The sequence below is a fragment of the Malaya genurostris genome, chromosome 3 (assembly GCF_030247185.1).
Source record: "Malaya genurostris strain Urasoe2022 chromosome 3, Malgen_1.1, whole genome shotgun sequence".
In the NCBI taxonomy this organism is placed as follows: domain Eukaryota; kingdom Metazoa; phylum Arthropoda; class Insecta; order Diptera; family Culicidae; genus Malaya; species Malaya genurostris.
In genome coordinates, this window is record NC_080572.1 from 188,138,411 (window position 1) to 188,160,799 (window position 22,389).

The 22,389-nt window shown below is 35.9% G+C and overlaps 2 protein-coding genes across 8 annotated transcripts in view; both read right to left on the minus strand.

The window, feature by feature from the left end:
• The window catches only part of LOC131438782 (neurocalcin homolog), a 527,871-nt gene that overhangs the window by 45,278 nt on the left and 460,204 nt on the right, over positions 1 to 22,389 (minus strand). The window lies entirely within an intron of this gene.
• Positions 14,038 to 22,389, minus strand: part of LOC131438780 (neuronal calcium sensor 2) — a 461,386-nt gene continuing 453,034 nt past the window's right edge. For all 6 annotated transcript variants that reach the window (XM_058609042.1, XM_058609040.1, XM_058609038.1 and 3 more), the window contains one exon: positions 14,038 to 22,180. In XM_058609042.1, the coding sequence (XP_058465025.1) occupies positions 22,004 to 22,180 (177 nt within the window). In that variant the 3' untranslated portion in view covers positions 14,038 to 22,003. The remainder of the gene's footprint in view (positions 22,181 to 22,389) is intronic.

Sequence of the window (22,389 nt, forward strand, 5' to 3'; positions counted from 1 at the left end):
TGCTGGTACTGAACTTTACCCGGTCCGATTCCCGGTACCGAGTAGTACAGAGTAAAGTGTATTTAATATTTCATACCGTCATTTAGAACGACTATGCAAAAATCTGAAAAAAAAACCCTTAAAATTTGGCTATCTATTTATGCTAGTTTACGCCCGAACAAACTTTCCTGTTTCTATTCAATGAACAGTTTTTTTTTTAATTCCACGTTAATATTTATAAGGATATTTGTAATATGAGGATGGCATCATCATTTCACTACGATCATTAAGATACTACTTTCAGATTCGGTCCACTGTTCAGGGGTGTGATGAGTAAATAAATCTTAAGACTATGAAATTAGGGATCACTAGGAATATAACTTGGCGTCAAATCTAGATTATTTTTAGAGGGATTGACTGCAAATATACCACTGTACAGAGTACGGTCGTTGGCCGGACTTTACAGCGGTAAGATAAAGGGTGAAAAAAAAAATATATTCTAAGATATAAAAGTGTAACCGACAGAAAACAATACAAGTAACCTTGGCGCTGGTAATTGAATTTCCTTTCCTCCATCTATACTAAAGTTAGATGCACCTGACTGTCGTTTGAACCGGAATACGGAGGAAAATTGAATATAAAAAACCGGTAGTTCTCACGTTATAAAACTACTATTTGTTTCAGTTTATTTTTCAATGTATTCACACCCACCCACCCATTGTTCCTACTCGAGCCTAGCAAGGCTTTAGAAACATTGCATTCAGCTTGATGAAAGCACTACTTCGGCTATAGTCACTGCACTGCGGAGTGTCCTGTTTCCTGTGGCGATCCTACTGGGGTAGGCAGATAGCAACTTTGCTATCGTTGCTACGAACGAAGGGACCACGAAGGACCGGAGAATTGCGTTTCCACAAAGATTGAATAACAGCGGAGATGCATCACCGCGCACCGCAAAAGGATGCTCAGGATGCAAAGAATACGATCATAAAGTGCAATGAAAACAGAAAAAAACTGCTGCATAAATTGACAAACATCGTATTTTTGACTCCGGTAGCATTATTGGATAGCAGTAGAATGTGAGGGTTACTATCATTGGATTGGAATCTGAAATCACATTTTTTTTGAGACTAGACATTTTTATGGCATAGATAAAATTCAATTTTCGTAATAAATAGTCGACAATAATGCTGGTGACACATTTTTGGAACGTACCCCCTTCTATTATCGTGCAAGCTTCAAAACCACGATTCATCCTCTAAGCTCAAATCCAGCAGTAAAAAGGTCGTAGCTAATTCCCTTTCCCTTGGTAACCAATGACTCTCTCTCTCTCTCTCTCGGGGAGCGGGTCACAACCGAACAATCCGCTGATGGGACTCATCACTGGGAGGTCAACCGCACCCCAAGCTATCAATGTTGTGAAATTGAATCAGCTTACAGAGTACTACTACCTCTCGGGAGGGGCTTCCGTTCGCTCCGGCCAGGAGAAATCATCAGATTCAATTAACTCATGATGAAAAAGGCCAACCGTCATTTAATTAAGGGTGTATCTCGTCGACGTACGCAGGCTGGTGTACGTCTTTCCAGCAGTATGATTGAATTCAACTATCTGGCTCAGTGATAGCATTACGAAATTATCGCTCTATTGTGAACGTGTGAACTCTCTGTCATCAAATTGCAATTTCGGATGAGTTCCGATAGTGTTGCAGTGGTATAACTAGACATGTGCAACGCAAAGTTCCTAATGACTTTGGAAAGTGAGTCCCCCTCCACCCTTTCTTCATCATCATCATCATCATTACAGAGCCGGTATGTCCTTTGTGTGGAAGCTTTAGCGATGTGCTTCCGCAGCAGGTAGAGCACTTAACGCAGAAATGACTTTTCACTCTTTCGCTAAGTACCTGTTCGTATGGAAAATAGTACAGTGTTGCTTATTTTCTGCTATTAAAAACGAACAACCCGTTTTGCGTAGTTCGTGCAACATACGCTACTTCAAAAGAAAATTGTGTTCCAAGCATTCAGCGAAATTCTTCCAAACAGTTGAATGGTTGCTTTTTGAAACATCAATCGAAAAAAGGTTCGTTTTCAAATGCGTCGGTGTTTGCTTTTTTTCTACCCTCCATTTCAATCCGATTAGTCAGCGTTACTGTTCCGAAGAAGTTTAATGTTTGAATCTACTATATTAAAGTCACTTACATATATCCAACACTAGCAAATTACTCTACGCTGTTCGAATATATGATAACAATAACATTAAAACCTTCATCTTTAACTGTAATCAACGAAGAAACTTTAGCAGAAAGGCTTCTTCTTAGACCACTGCAGATCACCTCCAACATTTCTGCCTCAGGCCAACAGACTTCCCAAGTAACCAACAAGTCTTAGGTTTTTTATATGCGTACATATAAAGCAGATATGAGACAACAGTGTCTTATATCTGCCTTAAATTTGTATATAAAGCGAACATGGGATTTGATGGTTACTTGGGTTTCATCTTCGCAGAATAGAGATTAATCACAACCAACGGGTAGATTTAGGAGTAAATCCGGCAGAACATTTTAGTGCACTGCGTGTGGGTACACTGAGGTTTTTTTAAAACGCTTGGAATATGTAGAGGAAAGGGTGGCATAGCGGGGTTTCCTTGATATTTCTTCTGGTTTATAGTGCCAGCTACCGAAAAAATTGGAGTTTTGTTTTAATACACCCTCGAACTTTACCATGCGTTTTCGTAAATTTTCTTGTGCACTCAAACCTCCATTTACGTAATAATCGGGACTTCGTAAATCGAATTATGACGTAAAAAAAGTTTACGTTATTTGGAATTTCCAACGTCAAAAAAGTTATCCCTATGTATGTATATTATTCGATATGTATAATATATTGGATAACTATGGAACAAAAATTATTAGTATTTGCAGGAAAAGGCTACCTCTTCAATTTCCAAGATGGCGACTCCCGGTTCATCGATATTCGTTACAAACCATCAGAATATGGGTATTTTTGGAACGGGTGAGTACATGTTGGAAAACGATGTTTGAGGTGATTCTGAATTCCAAGATGGCGATTTCCGGTTTATTGATATTCCTTGAAAACCCTTACAATATGTGTCGATATTACTCGAACTGCTCGAATACCTTCACAATATGCGTATTTTCGGAACGGTTTTCATGAGTACATTATTAAATCAGTAGTATAATATCTGCGGCAGATCTAAATCATAGCTGGATTTAGTAAAAAAAACTACTAAAATACCAGTCAAATCAGATAATCAAGACTGTTGAAATTGCTGAACAAGTGCCCCAAATAAAGCAAAATTTTACATATTAGGAACTAAAGCAGAACTCAGAACCACCTCAAACATCGCTTCCAAAATTTTCTCATCAAATCCGTTATTGTAGGGGTTTTGAGGAATGCCAATATACAGGAAGTCGTCATCTTGGAAATCCAGGGTTGTTACGAAAAATTTCAAAATCAAAACGCGCGAAATCCGCGCGAAGCCAAAAACTAAAACGCGCGAAGTTGGAAACTAAAACGCGCGATATTCGAGCGAAGCATTACACCACTATGTTAATGCAGGTGATACTTTGCGCAGAATTTGAAAACTCACTTAAATATAATTTGAAAATCTGCATAAATTTTTTATATAAACACAATAAATAAGTTTGCATACAACACGTCACTTTGAGGAACCCCATGAAAATGATTTCATTTTTATTTTCCACCTTTTGCGATGTCCTTAGTTAATTAATACTCTCTGATGTACGGAAAATGTTACAGTAATTGAGATTATGAAAGAAGTTCAGATTTCAGCGAAGACATTTTTTTTGCTTCAACATCTTCTTGCTCGGCAAGCATTTCCTTCTTTGTAAGAAGATTATAAGGTAGACCACATCAGGATGATCTGATTTACTCTTTTTAATATCAGTTTCAATTATAATAGCGCCTTCTCCTGTTGTCCGATTTTACTCTTAATATCCACTGGAGTTAGTTTCTGTCAAACTTGTTCTCCAGCAGGCATAAAACCTCCTCACCTTTTGTATAAATAAATTAAAACCATTCAAATGATACATTTCCTTCTATAGCAGCTAAATCTAATGAGACAGTAACATAAAAAAAGATTTCTTGATGTCGAATGTCAAATTGTAACAATTGCAATTGCTCGGAGCTATCGATCTGCGACTGAAGTATGTCTGACACTAAACTAGCGTTACAAACATCGCGACGGACAGATAATAAATCGAGAGCAATCAGTTTGCAGCGGTCATGGTAATATGGTAAGTTTAAAGGATATCTCCATGGAAGACATCGGAGAGCGAATCGGAGAAATTAGCGTTGAATTGCTTCAATGCGTTGGATTTCGTTTTGGTAATAAGGTGACCAGATAACAGCAGCATAATCGAGCTTTGAGCGAACTGAAGCGCTATACAGAGCTTACAAGCAATCTACATCAGAGAATTTTCTAGTAAGGCAGAAAATAAATCCTAATAGCTTAGCTCTATGTGCTCTTTAAAATTTAACTTGGGATTCCAGAAGAACACGCAGGTCCTTAACAGACGATGCGCGTTCGAGAACAGTTTGTGGAATATTATAGTCGAACTTGAATACAGACTTTTTGCTACTAAAAGAGATGACGGAGAATTGAGTGGCATTTAAACCCATTTTGAAATATGAAATATGAAACTCATCGACGAACGATGGCTTCATACACTGGATCGAAAAATTAGACCGTTGAGATACAATAAAATTATAAACGGTCCAAGGTGACTTCCTTGAGGAACTCCAGAGGTAACAGCAAATGGTGAGGTTGTAGAGTCTCCTATTTTCACAATCATTTCATGACCAGTTAGATATGATCGAAGCCAATTTAAAAATGGTCCGTTTAATCCCAGTCTACTTAATTTGAAGATCGTTATGTGATAATCAATTTTGTCGAACGCAGCAGCAAAATCGGTGTATATAGAATCTACTTGTAGTCGTGCTTGTAAAGAACGTATGATTATGGAAGTGTAGGTTACTAAATTTGGGGAAGTTGAAGGCTTTGCCATGAATCCATGCTGAGTCTCGGATATGTAGTCAGAGCAACTATGTGTTATAAAATCCAGAACTATAATTTGAAACAGCTTCGATACAGCGCACAAAGCAGCTATTACACGGTAGTTGGACACTATACCCTTGTTCACATAGGATTTCTTCCATATTTCAGGAAAAAATTCCAGAACCCCTAGAACAATTGAAAACGTTGGATAGAGGACCTAACAAACTATTAAAACAATTTCCTATCATTACGGATGGAATCCCAGAACTTCTTCGTTTCTTTTGTTGTCCAACTTCGCTTCGTAAGCCTCCCGATCAACAGAGCATAACAGGATTCTACCAAAATTATATGTGATCTTAATATTTATATCTCATTATGTTATAAATATGATTCCAAATCAGAAACTATCATTCAGATTTTATTAAGATTATAGCAAGTATAGATATTATATTAAGGGCCGTTATATTTCAGGTAAAACTATACTAGAGAATTTAAAAAAAATGAGTTCAAACACTTTTGTTGATCATATTTTTGACTTGAACCCGAAAAATGCTATGCTTCAATGAAGAACAGTAACAAACATTTTTTTCCAATTTCACATACCTGAAGATGATTTTGAAAACAATAATTTGATATTTGATGTTGAAATGACGGGCTTAATTTTAAATTTGATAACGTAGTAATTCCTACTTGAATCGTGCAAAATTTTTGTTCAAATATTAATTTCATATTGAAAATAAATATTTTTCAAGATGATTTTGCGCTTTTTCTTTTATGAACAAAGAAAGGTAAGGCAAAAGCTTTAAAACTCGACTAATAAATATTGGAAATAGTGATATAGCATTTGACTCAGTTAATTGAATCCGCAATGTTTCCTAAGAGATAATTTTCACAAGCTTGGAGTAAAATGAATGCTTAAATTCATCAATATTATCGGTGGCCGATTTTTGTTTCCGAAAACACAGAGTGATAAGTGTTAAAAATTTCATAACTTCTTCAAAAGTGACGCTGCAATAAACGGAAAACAAAATCTAAACTGGGCTCAAAAACAAAATCTAAACTCAGCTCAATACTTTCTCGATTTATAGGTCTTTTAGTTGCAGATTGAAAACAGCGACTTTAGTTTAACGGACCCCGGATGTACTGAAAATAGAGAAAAAAAAATATTAAAAAATTCGTATCGATTTATGTTTAGTTCTTGCTGTACTTTATACTATGTTGATAAATGATTTTTTACGTAGTTCTAAATAAAACACTTTGTTAATATTACATTGAAAAATGCTCACTAGTGGCGCTGATGATATCATCATGGCCTAACGCAAACTAAAGTAATATCGAATCACTTTCACAATTTTTGGATCAAAAATCAGCAAAATTGAAATGAGTTGGTTAGGTCATCAATTCATAAGAACTACGAATTGCAGATATCGAATTTTGCCCGTTGTCATCTATATCATTGAATGAACATTTTGAAATTCATGAATCAGACAAAAACGACACCTACACCTTACACCTTCGATTTGAAAAGTTCAATCTATCCATATCTGATAAATTTATGATAGTCGCATTTCGTAGTATTTTGATTACTTCCAATCTGGAACCATGAGCTGGGATTCGAAATTTGTAATGTGGAGTTTAAAGCAAACAACTCACAATATGAGACTTTCCATTTGAATAGTTTTTCTGTGAGTCAATCTAGGTATATATCAAACAATCAAACCGGAATAAAGGTTTAATTTAGATGGTTTTTGAATATTACTTGCGAGGCTTCTGGCTCCGGATATCGCAAACTAATGTGACTAATAGGCAATTGGTTGATCATCAATCATTAAAACTTGCTATACGAATCGATGTTATATACCCTTCTTCTGATATTTCACTGTCTTTCAAACGAAATTTCATTCTAATCTAAATTTACGAAAATCGATTCAGCCATCTTCGAGAAAATTAAGTGCACATTTTAATCAAATATTCCCACCAATCGACACACATACACGTACAGACAATTCACTACTTCAATTGAACGAGCGAACTGATTCGAATTGAAAGTCGGCCCTCTTGGTACGAAGAAGAAAAAACTGAAAAACTATCATTCATTAGTTAATTTCCTCAAATTCTATAAGGTAGTTTTGTTTCACTGAATTTAATCATTTCCGTTAATTTATAACTATTCTTCAGTACCAAAAAAAGCTTGCTCATAGTTCTAAAATAGCCCCTTTGTCATTCCTATGCCGGTTGGAAGGAAACGACGAAAGAGATGGAGAGCGATAGATTATTTTTGTAGCAATATGGACTTACACTAGTTATTATATGATGACAATATATCCTCCCAACCTCAGTTGGTTCTCATGCTCCGATGCAATCGTAGCGTATGTTGGCAACTCAAAACTTCCCGGTTCGAAACCAGTCGCTTAAATGTTCCTTTTTTATCGCAAATCAAATCGCCTAAAGGTATGCACAATAAAGCCTTTCCCCCCAAAAAATGGGTAATAACAGCTGAAAAGTCGTACTAAATTTGTAACAAATTTAGATATAATATTGATATTTACATATCAAGGTTTGTAACAATTTTGTTATCACCTAGGTTAAATTGAGTTATAATTTTTGCTATTTTAACTATTAACGAGGCCAAGATTATGACTAACTTAGATAGAAAAATCGAATCAACCCCAGATACAATTTTGTTATCCCTTGTTGATCGGGCTGTCATGCAAATTTTGCTTTAAGAATGAGATTGTTTTCATACACAAATTTGGTGACCATATTATTGAAAATAGTATTCCATGTATTACGTTATTTGCATTATTGAATGTGTTTTCATTGAGACGATATCTTCCATCAGACATCAATATCTTTGAATGCGAAAATATTCTTTCTATTTCCGCATTGGAATAGGGAAACGCAATCACATATATCTAAAAGTTTTTGTAATTGCTGGTAACATCTCTGTTGAAATAGCAATTTTTACCACTCGAGATCGAAGAGCATAAAATCGAAATTTTGTCCACTAAAGAAAACATTTACTAGAACCGCCTTCTAGTAAATTTTGGTTTTATCAAGGTGAAAATTCACCAATTCGGCCAGCTCGACCAATTGCTGAAACGTTCGCCCATCTTTAATTTTTTAGGGTTTCATAAAACTCACAAGCTTTTATTATTCGAACAAATATTTCACAAATGTGGAATGATAGTTTTTGAAATTCGCGCGAAATCCGCGCCATAGCATCATAACCTTAGCAGAAACCGCGCCAAATCCGCGAAAATCGCGAAATCCACGCGACCGTAACAACCCTGGAATTCAGGTACATTTCAAACATCGTTTTCCAACATCCACTCATCAAACCCGTTTCAAAAATACTCATATTATAAGGGTTTTCACAGAATGTCAATAAACCGGAAGTCGCCATCTTGGAATTCAGAACCACATCAAACATCATTTTCCAACATCTACTCATCAAACCATTTCCGGAAATACCTACATTGTAGTAATTTCCATGGAATATTAATGAGCCGGAAACGATTTTCATTGTATGCAAAAACCTCTTTTTACGAAATAGGTTCGTGAAAAAAGTTTACGTTATTTGGGATTTTGTTCGTAAAAAGAGGTAACGTAAAAAAAATTACGTAAACGGAGGTTTGGGTGTAGAAGTATTATATTTATGGCAATCCATATTGAAAACAAAGTTTCGTAGTATTTCTTAGTGCACTCTTTGAGCGCATCAATAACGTATTATGTTTTTTGTTTCCGAGCAGTTTTGTGTTTGCTGAGAGTCGGGAAGAAAAACATTTTCTCGTGACAAAGCGGGGTATGCAAAACGTGGTATTGCACAGCACTCAGCGACGTGTAACCTTACTTTGCCCGAGCGGGTGCAAACTCTGGTAAATCATACTGATACAATTTCAAGGCGCAAAAAAGAATTTAATCTACTTTATATTCATTGTAATAATTTTTTTAATTTTTTTTTTCGACAGAATTGTATGCAAAAGGTAATTTTCTACTAGACGTAAAATTGAACAGTTTTTGTAAAAATGAAATAAATTATTTTCTAACCATCAATTGTTGACGGAACATTGTTTTTTTTTAATATTCATAAATATTTGTTGTTAATGTAAACGGCATTATCGTGAGTTTTTTTTTAAAGTACCCGTTTTGCCCCCTACATGGAGACAAACATTTTTTTAGATCATTATGAACACTTTCTTCCTAACGTAACCAATATTTGAAATGAAAATAGTTTTTAGTAGGGTTATTAGTTACTAAAGACAATGCAAATTTTTATACAGGATAAATATCTCATTAAAAAGTAAAAATAATCACTAAGGCCCTTATTACCGGTATCACTTCACGGTGATAATCGAGTGAAGTGAATTTAGGTTCTTCTTACGAAAGTCGCTTCAGAGAAAAAAGTAATTACTTGGACGACCATGATGTCATTATGAACATCACACCACCAATATTTTGTTTAAAAAATGAGTTTTTCCCTCTACAGTGATCACTTCACTATGGGTGATACTGGTAATAGGTAAAATCAAGTGAAGTAAAAGTGGATAAGGAAGTGAGAACGATAATAAGGGTCTAAACCACGTAAAAAACATTCAAAAAACCTGTTTTAATCCACCTAGTGATGTAATGATGCCTTTCTCATTGTGGTATTCTATTCAAAATTTTTCTCTTCGATTATTGAAAGAAACCAAGAGATTGTTTGTGCATTAACTAGTATAACATACAGAATAAAACAGTGCTTTGATTGCGTAGGTCATCCTTAAGAAAACGAAGTGGGTTCACTATTATATGCACTTCCGGCACCGGAACCCGAGAACCGGTATAATCAAAGTCGATTCGTACGGCCACCAACTAACATGACGTACAAACTCTACTAGTACGCACTCTTAATTACGATTTAAATGTTTGTTGCATCCGAAAATAAGCAGTAATTTTTGGTAGGACCATAAGACCTTTCAATTGACCCCAAGATTGGGAATAACGGTTTAGAGTCCAGTCTATAACATTTTTCACGGTTTTTGTTCCGCCGGTTTAAGTGATGGTGTACAATATTGAACACACTTTACCCTATAACTCCGGAACCGGAAGTCGGATTCGGAAGAAATTCAGGAATTCACGTAAAAAAAAGCAAAACTGCAGATATTTTTTTTGTGCCAAACGTCTTAGAAATGCATGGAACGTCAACAAGATCTGGTGTATTCTCGGAAAACATTTTTTTGAAAAAAGACCAAAAAACTGATGCCAAATGTCTTAAAATCGTCTAAACGTCAAGATCTAGTGTCATCTCGAAACATGTTTTTTTTGTTAAAAATTCTTTAGGATTTAAAAAAATGAGATTTCTGATATCATGCATGAAACGTCGAGATCAATATTTTTTTACTTAAAAAAATTCAGGATAACACCAGGTCTCGAAGTTTCATGCATTTTTATACAAACTAAGAAAACCGCATAACTTTGAAAATTCACATAAAGAAACCCGTTTAACTTCGGAAATACTCGTAAAAAAATCCGTGTTAAAAAATTGCGTAAAAATCCGCATGGAAAACGCGTAAAAAAGAGCTTAGTGTAGTTGTAAAGTTGATAAAATTGAATAATTTTTTATAATCATTATAACTTTGAAAAAAAATCGAAATTTAAAAATCACTATAACGGAAGGCTAGGCATGTAGTTTAATCTTTATTTCTACAATTTTGGAATACTATGTATTTCGGGTGAGTTATAAGTCATAATGAACGTGTGATTCGAAATTCTCCCGAAATTTTTCCAAAATCAATATATTTTATACATTTTTTCTGTTCGCTTAAATTTTTGTCGTAAAATTAGAAGTAAATTACATACTTATGATCGCTTTCCACAATATGCAGTTTCAGCAAAAATCTACAAAAACTCGAAACTTTATATATTATGATTCATTACCATTTAGGCTTGAATCAACTTTGTTACATTGAACATTGAATATTGCTAACATTGTCTATTAGTAAAACTATATAAATCGATATGGTCAGGTTGAGAATTCTCCTGCAACGAATCTTTAACTAGAATCAACGAAACTTTAATTAGTAACTAACAATATCTAATTTTTCCTGTTTTTCAAGCTATTATCATGCGAAATGAGTTCTGCTTTTGGAGCTTTTCTTCACTATTTTCGGTGGTTTGAAACCCAAAGTAGGTTTATACATCTATCAACTAACAAGATAACTACATGAATTTATCAGTTTTATACCAATTTGCACTTTTTATATGCATCGTAGTTTTTGAAAGTCGCTTAAGAAATTTCCGAAAAAATTTAGTGTAAATTTTCTCAAAAATTTGCACATATCACCATGTAACTCCGGAACCGAAATCTATATAAAATCCAATAGCAGCCTATGGTACCATAAAATCTGTCATTTGAATCTATGTTTGTAAATCTGAGAAAATTTAATGACATCGTTTGTCAAACACACTGAGACATACATACACACACATACACACCCAGACATTTTGTGATCTCGAAGGACTGAATCGAATGGTATATGACACTCGGTTCTCCGGGCTTCGGCTGTAAAGTCGGTTTTCACAGTGATTGCACAGTCTTTCTATATGAGAAAGGCGAAAACACTCACCTCATTATAGAAATGTTTGGCCAGCTTTCTGAACCGATACATTTGATACAGTGTGGTCCATTTAGAGTGGAAGCATTTGTGTCTGAACAAAATGTATGAAAAAACTTTTTTTTTGTTTTCACTTTAATTATATTTTTTTTCAGGGAGAAAGGTTACAGCTATTTTTTGAGAATTATATCGCGTAAATGGCCAACTTTGGCCCTAAGCCTATCCATCGTTTTCTTCTAATAGCCCCCCGAAAAAAAGTTTTGTGGTGTACAATTGGGTGATCTCGGGGGCTTGTCTAAATTCACTGATTTTCGATATCACTCGTCCGGGGAACGATGGTGATCGTAATAAATCGATTGTTGTCGTGCTGTATGGCATGCTGCACCGTTTTGTTAAAAACAGTAGCCATTAAAACCATCAATAGCCCAAATGTATGCAATTATATGTTTGTACATGCTTGCGATACGGATATCGATATTGAAGCTTCTCTTCGCCAAACTTGTGTTCAAGTTTTGTATGCAATCAGTTATTTTTATAGCGTTGCTGTACCTTTACTACCATTCTGCGATTTCGGTTGAAGCGATAAACTATTTCTCATTATCAATTGAGTTCATCTTATATAAATTAGAAATTAATCTTACGCACTCAAAATTTACCCTGAGGTAGTTGTCACTTTTTCAGGTGAACCGACAAAACATGGGATTTCATCCAATCTTGCATGACACAAGATCAGATCATACCAATTATAGCTTCAAATCCTTTTATGGCACTTTCTGTCTTGCTGTCTAGCAACAACCTACCTCTAGCATGCTATGCGTAGGACTGAAACGTTAGCTATAATTTTGCTTCTATTTATAGATTCGCGTGCTTCCAACAGCTTCGCTTTTGTATCGATTGACCAATCAAAGCGATGCTTTCCCTTTGATATATCGCTTACTCCTTCAAAACCGTCGACTATGGCAGGGAAATCCGGTATGCCGGAGATTTTTTGCAGACAAAATAGGACACTGCTAGCTATTAATCAACATTTCAATGATACACAATTAAAAATTCATTCAATTAAAGAACATTCAAATCAATACGCAGAAATATTTCCAATCAAATGGTGACATAATATTAATAATTGATAACATACAAAATTGACCGAGCTGTAATTGTTAAAAACCTGACCACGTTTTTGAGTGTATTTTTTGAGTTTCTAATTTACACCCCTATATAGAAAACGAAAATGTGTTCCACATTAAAAATAGGGACCAATCTCCATATCCGCACAAACACCACACCAAACTGTAACTTTTTGATCGTGTAGAGGCCGTTTATCAATTATTTAAGGGTTTTCATTGGCATAAAACCGACAATTTTGCATTCATTTAACGTGAAATGTACCTTATTCTCGACAATTTCGATGATCCAACTGGAGCGGTCTTTTGGAGGTAAAATTGTCTTGGAATTACGCTTCCAACGCGTTATGTCATTGGTCGATCTGACAACTCTGTCAAAAGTTATTGGATTGCCCGATGCTTCCACTTTAAATTGCCCACCCTGTACTAACTGTGCCATCAACCGGGCATCAGCTTTTGTCAGATTAGGCCAAATAGAAGCAAGAAGAAGTAGGTACTGATTATGAAATGATGAAATGGTTTTACCATCGAAAGCGTCGAACTAACTGCGACTGAATCGAATCCCGCTTCTGGTTTGCAGGTTACTGATGACCAATCATAGCAAAGTTGTGTTTTTCTGGGCTTCAAATAGTTTTTCATAACGTTAGAGAAAAGATTGCAAAATGGATTAGAGAACCGTTATAAAGAAAAATTGATGAAAGCTGGGAGCTACTTTTCTCATTTTTTTCGGACGTTGATCGATTCAAACGAGAGAAATGAGAAACGTTGTTTCAATCGAACATATTCAGTTCAGATTGTTGGATTACATTGAAAATTTCTTTTCTTTTCTATCACCGCTCCCAAACAGAATTAAACCCACCATTTGCTAGAGAAAAACATTTCGCGGTAAAAGTTAAAGTTAAAGTTGAAAAAAAGGTAAAACCGCGCGAAAACCCTTCAACACGACAGTATTGTTGACACGAATTCACCAGCCACTGTCGAGCACCAGTTTCTCAACACCGTTTCCAGGGCAGATCGTTTCACGATCCGTGCGGCAGTCGGTTTGCATGTCTAATCAATTCAAAACGCGTGAACAACTGTCTCGTGCCTGCCGTCAACAACACCCGTTAAACCATGATGGATCCTTGGTTTTTCTCCGCCGTCGTCGTCGTCGTCGTTGAATTGACGAGAGGTGCACGTGCTTGACAGCCCAGCCGACAGACAACCAGGCTCAAATGGACAGTCTAAACAACCGAACGACAGCCGATCCGAAAGGTTGGCGAAGCAGGGGCAGGTCGGTGACATCAGAAGAAAGCAAACTTGTCAGCGGTTATCATTTTCCTTGTCACTTTGTATTGACTACATGTATTTTTGGTTTTTTGTTCGTAAGCCATAAACAGCCAGAATTGTATTTTTTTTTGTTCTCAAAGGACTTGGTTTTAACATTAATTTGATTTTCACGTGTGTTGTTTTTTTTTCATTTCTTCAAAGGTATGTTGATTTTTTTTTTTGGTGTTTTCTCCTCATTTTTAGTATGGTTATAAAGCGCGGGATTTTCAAAAATTCGTTATCATTGTTTTGCGATTGTTCTCTGAGAAATAATTGAAAAACTAAAGGAAGGAATATTTTTTGTTTTATATGTTTAAGGTTCTCTTCTCGTTCTTAGCTAGTCTAGTAGTATGTAGGCTATATTAACATTCACTTTCTTGAAAATAGAGAAAGAGTTACAGGTGATGCTCGCTAAATGAAGTTCTTTCCTGTGTGTTTGACAGCAGTTTAGTTTGCTAGTTTGCGATCTAGTTAGCTTGCTTAGAGTTTTCTATAAATTCTTAAATATTAAACTTTCCTTTCTTTTCATTTTTTTATGGTTGTGCTAACACATGTTAAAGTTTGTTTTGTGCAAAAATGGATTTGTGTTTCACATTTAGTAAGTTTGTGGTATTTTTTTTTCTTGTTTCTAAATATATGAACAGTGTGAGATTTGCCATAAACCTGGTTATCCTTTGCCTAAATTAATATCTGTAGTTCGAGATTTTGGTAGAAAAGTGATCTTGCCTCTGTCGCAAGAAAAAGTGTCCAAAAACGAACTGAATCCGAAAACTGGCTAAACTATGAAAAATTGTACACGCTTCACGATGGTAGTAAATTGAATGTTTACAGGTATAAAAATATTTACAAAGATACATCTCCTTGCAGCTAAAAATATATACTTAGTAGCGAAACAAAAACGATAAAAAAAACACGACTACGAATGTTTGAAGTAGAAATCAACTAAAAATCGATAATTCGAGGCATCTGCGGAATGATGTAAGTACGCAAGGAAGGCGGTTTTTTTTTGTTCTGGGTCCGGTTCCACCCATTTCGTTTCGTAGCAACGTCCGGATGAATTCAGAAAAAATGAGAACCTCACAGGAACGATAATAGGATTATCATCTCTTTGATGAAAATTGTAACAAAATAGCAGCAGCAGCAGCAACAAGAGAACAAAGCGAGGTATCCACTTTTATATCCCCAGTCGCGTGAAACCCAAAGCACTGTCTGCGTCGTAATTCGGCATATTTTCTGATGGAATCCGATAATTTCGATGATTGTTTCATTCTAGTTCTATTCCGGGATACCATGGAATGAATTGGCAGACGGTAGTCAGCGATAAAACTGCGGTTGGCGGTCGGGGGAATAGAAAACTCACCAACCAGTTGTGATTGGATTGAAATTGTATCGCCTGCTTCTATGCCAGGAAGGGGGGGGGGGAACAAGCGATCGATCTAGCTTTCGGTTCGAACCAAACCACTGTCATTTTAAGCTTCGCCCTCATCGAATTACAATATTTATGCAGCATCATGAAATTTGCTGAAATAAAACCTTACGGACGAAGCTGTGCCCACAGCAACAGCTTTCAATTTAATTGATGGAAAATGCAATATTTTTGATTGATGGAAAATTGCTTGTGACCGAGAGGGAGGCTACTTTCACCGTTCTGGTTCGTTGAATCGCGCACCAGGATGGATCTTTTTTACGGACCAAGTTGTTAAAAGAATAACAAATCTCAACATATTGGTTTTGTGTGCCATTTCTTGAGCATGCATTTCCGTACATTCTGACAGTTGGAAGTAAACACTCTGATTTAGAAAATCCAAACCACCGAGCATTCGCACGCCTGGCAGTTACGGAATCAACCTAGCAAATACCCCTGTCTCTATGCAAAATAAGGTAATAAGTAGTAAGTAACGATTTACTCAACGAAGTCTAAAAGCGGGTGGGTAATGTCAGAGACATAACTGGAATCAGACTGGCATGCTTTTTTCACACATCCGAATATCAATAACAACTGTTAAGTACTTTTTTGTCACCATTTATTTATCTACACCAGAACCTTAATTCTGGACCATCATGAACTGGAACTGAATTAAAGAACTGAATTCGGTTCAGAATTAAGTTGCAAAATTTAGGTTCGGAATCCAGATCAAGAATTCAGTTCATGTATTTGGTTCTACGCGCTCTTTGAACGCCAAAATGAGTGACACAACACTCAATTTCCAAAAAAGTGCACAAGGTAAAAATTTGAGTTTCCATTTATTTTCTCATTTTTTGACAAGGAACAAAGCTTTCAAAATTAGAGTAATTCTACTTAAAGTTTATTTTATCAAAATTTGAATTTAACTCAAAATTTGAATTCTTTCCATTCAAAATAAAAAATCGCTTACTCATTTATATTTCAATAAATGAAATTCATAATTTGAATTATTTTTTCTTAATAGGAATACCATAAAAGCAATTGAAAACAGTTCAATTTTGGTTCCCCTCACAAACCTGTCAAATTTGAATGATTTTGAACACCCATGTCCGATTTATCGATTGTCATAATTGAAACCAGAAATTTGCTTGAATTTAAATTTCTTTTGAAATCATCACTGATTGATTGATGATAACCTTAAAACAAGGATCGGCAAACTGCAAAAGGAAACGATATATTCTTGGATTCTTATGTTCGAAATGAAAATATTCCAAGAATGAAAAAACTTGCCCAAAGCAAAGCCTTGGTATTACATTCTTGTAATGGAATTTGACCTTCTGTTTCAACAGACTTCGCAGCCGATTCAGAGTGTACATTGCGTGGCTGGTGCTACGATCCTACTGACACTACGAATCCTTGCCCAAAGTACTCAAATTTTGACATATCGTTTTAATTTATGAACTTGAATAATTCTCTGACGGAAACTCTGGAAAAGAACTCATTCTAGGAACAAGGGTGACAAAAACTCGCTCATTTTCTTCTATTCATCAGCTCACCTCATGATTTAGGATGTAATCTGTAAAACGATGGTAAAGATGAAACTCATCGCTGATCTAAACAGATAAACTCACCTATTCAGAACATCATTGAGACCAACTTGTGATGGTATTGGTGGTTCCCAGTTTAGATTCTATCATTCCGACTTTTAGAAAGTGATTACTGAGATGAGCATCACCGTACTGAGCTACGCTGGTGAGTGTATGTTTGCACTACAGAGTTGCCAACACAACCAAGATTTTCGGTTTTATTGTTGCTGACACTCAAAACGAGCACGAGCATTGATGTACGAAAACAAAAACCCGAAGTTTAGTGTGATGTATACAGTACACGATTGAATTTCTAGCTAAACATAATTAGGGATGTCGGATTTTTTAAATTACTCGATTATTCAACAATTGAGTATAATTTTCAATCTAACCGATTATTCGATTATTGTTAAAGGATTTTTCGAAATTTTCGATTTGCTAAATAATCGAATATTAGTTTTAAACTAATCGATTAAATATTAGTTGATTATTTGGTTTTTGATTATTCGATTACTCAATTAATCAATCGATATTACGAAATCGCGGAACACAACTGGCTACAGACCCGAACGCGATGTGCAGCATACGAGAATATGTGTTGAGAGTTGGATTGAAATGCCAAAGATTCGAACATCGGCCGCCCATGGCAAATCTGGCGGATAGGAATACAAGCGAGACAGTGGCAAAAGAATCTGATGCAATGTGCTGCTGTACAAACACATCAAATCACAACTAACAATTCGTCTCTCAGTGGGTTCTAATATTTGACGTGCGCTCACCTCTAATCTGCTAATTGTTTGACACTACGATGTTTTATCTATCCAGATCGTTACCCAGTTATTTAAATCGCTCAGTGAAACCGATTAGCAGCTGAGTTTAACTCACTGGTGATGAAACACAAAAATGCCTTTGTTTGTTTCAATTCTAGAACTGATCTCCGAACCTAAATTAGGGAACAGAACCCAAGTTCCGAATTCAAACCCAGCATGAAGGTTCTGAATTCTGAAAATGAATTCCGGAATTGAATCCACCGATGAAATTCTGAAACTGAATTCTGGAATAAAATTCTTGGTTCTGAAGGCAGTTCCAAAATTCTGGTTCGAAGTTCAAATGTAAAATTTTGGTTCAGAATCCAGATCTAGAATTCGTATCTTCAATTTTGTTCCAGAATTCAGAAGATAAATTCTTGAATCTGAATTCTGGATACGAATTTCGAAATTAGAAATTAATTTCAGTTCCAAAATCTAGTCAAGAAACCAGTTCCAGAATCTAAAATAAGGATTCAGTTCCATAGTATTTATTTTAATTTTTGAACCTATCTTATGACACTAAATTCTGAAACGAAATTCTAAACCTTAAATTAAGTTAAGAATCCAAGTGAAGCAGAATCCAGGGTCTGAGCCGTGGTCCGAGTGCGAAAAAGGCAAGCAAGCGTGATGAGTTTTTCTCATTATTTCCAAAAGTTTAAGTTATCCCTCACTGTTGAAAATTTAACCAAATATTGCTGATCATATTTCTGACGACATGAAGAAAGAATTATGTTGTTGCGCTTCATTCATAAACCATGTTTCTAGATATAAAGCCCATTTATGCTAACGACCATCGTAGCAGAAATATGCCTAAAGTTATACCAATGAATGTAAATCTATGATTCGAGAGCTTTTTATCATGGTGTATTATGATAATATGAAAATGCACTCTTTTCCTCAAATCATGACCTATTTTGCTGATTTGTTTAATCGGAATTCTGCCCGTGTAGCAGATAGTCATTCCTGAAGTTCTCTAAGAGCCCAAAAATACTAACACTAAAGCTTGGTCGAAAGTATAATCAAGTACGACAACAATTCATTGAAATCTGTTCTGTAAATTCTGCGAATGTTTCGTTAAAATGTCGAATGAAGAATTCCTCTCCCATGACTAGAAAATTTTTAAATTCCACCAATTGGTTCTTTTCAGAACCATTCAAATATTCCTACAGAACTATGCGAAAATTTCTTCATCAGAGTACGAAAATTTACAAAAACGAACAACTAAACATTGATTGTAGTATTTTTTTCTTACTCCCATTTGTTCGTTTGTGCATTGTTTAGTTGTGTGGTAGAATATGTTTGTTGTCAACAAGTCAATCTTTCTGGCATCTTAGAGCTTTGGAAGTGTGTCTTTAAATATGTTGTTATTGAATAAACAAAAACAAGTCAATCTTTAGTTTAGATGCACGATACAATTCTGGAAAAGGGGAAACAGAAAACGTTACGAAAATCAAACAATCAATGAAAACACATCCAATCGATTGTCGATAATCGGAAATGTGAAAGAGACATGTCAGTTTTATTCGTATTCACGACCACCAGTTATGTATATGATATTACCCACCCGCCATTTTTTCTCCATGCTATCCGAAATATGATCAGCAATTTATGATAGAATTTTCAGTAGTATGACATAACAATGAATAACTCAAAATCATACTATTCTAAAATGTTTGGTATCAACAAGCACTAAATAGAAAATCTCACGACGCTTGTTTGTCTTTCTCGTGCTGGGACGATGGTTATGAGGCAGAGAGCGACATTGCATTCTCGCGTAACCAACTAGGTAGGTATGCAATGTAAAAATTTGACACGTTTCTAGCCATTCTAGACATTTTTTCTCTCTTTCGCCCCGTTTTGTTGATTAGTGTGTGAAAATAATTGAGTCGTGAATTGGTCTAACTTTAGTATAGGTGACCGGTTACAATTATGGAAGTGAAGAAATAAAACTTTGACCAATTCACACAATATATCGACTTATGAAAACGAGGTAAAGATACGTGTTAGTTTTATTTGTATTCACGTCATCCAGTTATGTCTCTGACATTACTCACCCACTTTTTATAAACGATAAACGCTATCTTTTCGTTCAAAACGTCACTTTTTGCAGTCGGTTCCGTAAATACAATACTATCAACTTCTTGATGCTCGAAATATATCAATTTTTCAAGGATAAAAAGATTTGTTTCCAAAACAATTTTGCCCAGTGCAGTTTTTAAAATTTTATTCTTTGACGTGCGCTGATTTAGACGTATCTTTCCGATGACCCGTCGGATCATTCAAGTAGAACACAAATCTCTGTCTCACGCGTATTATCCAAAATAAAAGAAACGTAAGTCCTTTTCCGTTCCGTTTTCCTTGTCGACCCAACTCAACTTCCAGACAAATAAAAAAAAAGAAAAGACTTCAACCGGAAAATAAATCAATCGTTGATTTACGGCACCTTCGTTCTCTTCAACCAGGAAATGATGACAGTTTAAACCTCCGATGAAAAACGATCGATTTCTGGACCGAGAGGGCTCCAACTTCTCACGAGGATTAATACTTGACAGACAAGCGGATTGTGCCTTGATTGTTTGAATGAAAAAAAAAAAAACTACGATTAATCAATCCAACGCTTCGGGATCAATCTGACAGGATGTATCAAATCGACAGCTCGATATCCCTAAAGCGTCGTTGGAGATTCAAATGCGCAAAGAATTGATGTTTCAATTGTAAAATACCGAATAAATTAAGCTTGAATTCGCACCACCCCTCACTGCTAAACTTACATCAATCCGCAGAAGGACCCCCACTCGAAGGAAGGATATGAATGGCCATTATACCGAGGACCAAGTACACTCGCATGAAACTTTCCTACGTACATACATACGACACATATAGAAAAATATATCGATAAAATTCTATCTATGCCTTCGATTTGAACGATTTTGGTAGGTTGGTTGGTTGGTTGGTTTGTTTGTGTATGGCGCAAAAATATGGAATCAAGTCGTTATTTCATACCTTACTTTTCACTACACTAATACTTTTCTGTTGTGTGAGGAAAACTTTGGGGGAGAGGGTGTAGGAAGTCAGGTCGAAGAAGTATAGCTCTGGCGTAAATGCGCTTCGAATGTGAAAAAAGTTTTCTGTTACTTACCAAACTTCCACCTTTCTGTTTGCCTGTCAGGGTTGGAATATATATATATGTAGTATTATTTTTCTTCTCTTTCTCTCTCTGTGTGTGTGTTACCAAAATTGCCATTGACGCTTTCCACCGTGACTGCCAAGGTGATGATCACGTGGCGAATGAAAGCAATAGTGATGGCTGTTGATTTCTGTTAGATTCAAAACTAGCAATTCTATTTGCCGCTAATCATGAACAGTGAAAAAAGAGGTTTCTTAACGGTTCGCTTTTTTGCTTAACTAATCGAATGATTATCATATTTATTTCTGGTTTGTGTCATCCTGCTTTCGTTTTCTGGCTGCACAATGCGGATACGTAATGCTAATAACGACGTTTAATCTGTTGCTGGTTCTGTGATGCATCGGTAACAAAATAATAAACAATGAATTACCTAGTATTTGTTTTCATTACAATCTGTTTGTTTGCCTGCTTTGTTCTGTGCATTACTCGGTGTGTTGATGGAAAAGTTACGATTATTTAATATCAATATCATCAAATTTTCGCTTAATTATGAGTACTCGTCTTTCCTGCATCTGGTCTCTCGGACTAGCAAAGTTCCCTCCGTACAAATGGTTTCGTTTATGCCTGACAGCTAGCTGCTCTCGGCTACATGTTTGGTTTGTTTTTTTTTGTCTTCTTACGAAAGTTGTTATTAACTTACTTAACGCGAAAATTCCCTAATGGTTGGTTTTGCTCTGATCCTTGTGTTTTTTTTTCTTTTCCCGATTTGAATATGATTTACCGTGCATTTGTTCCTGACAATGTTTATGTTTTCCAGCTTCCGTTCCGAATACTCTCTGCGTAGGCGTGCGGTTCGCTTAGTTAATACTCTGAGCCTGAGCCATCCCACAAACAACTGCAATTTTTGTTTTTTTTCTCATTTTTTCTCTCTCCACATTTACCTTCTGGCTCCGCGTTAAATTTTGCTCTGGTTTTTACTTAAATCTTACGAATATCTAGCGTAGCTACTGTTTTTTTTGTTTTAATGTATGGTTTTAAGCTTAAGGTGCCAACATTTTCGACAGCTCCTCATCCTGCAGACAGCCCTTGAGGAACTCGTCCTGCGTCAATTGGCCATCGTTATTCTCGTCCATCTTGGCGAAAATGTTTTTCGCGCGCTCCTCCGCCGAATCCGCCGGTTTGTTCGATGAGCACGCTCCCAGCATGTCGTATATCGCCTGGAAGAGAGAGAGGAAGAGAAGAAATTGGTAAAATTGGAAGTTAAATGTGCCTGAGCAAAATTAAAATCGATCTTGACATTTAGTCATCTGTTTGTCGAACAGGTTTGTGTGAGACAAAATGCAAATTTTGCTATTGCATGCACAAATAAATTTCAAACGTTTCACAAAAGATTCCCCCACCAGTCAATTCAGAGCAGGAATGTCAG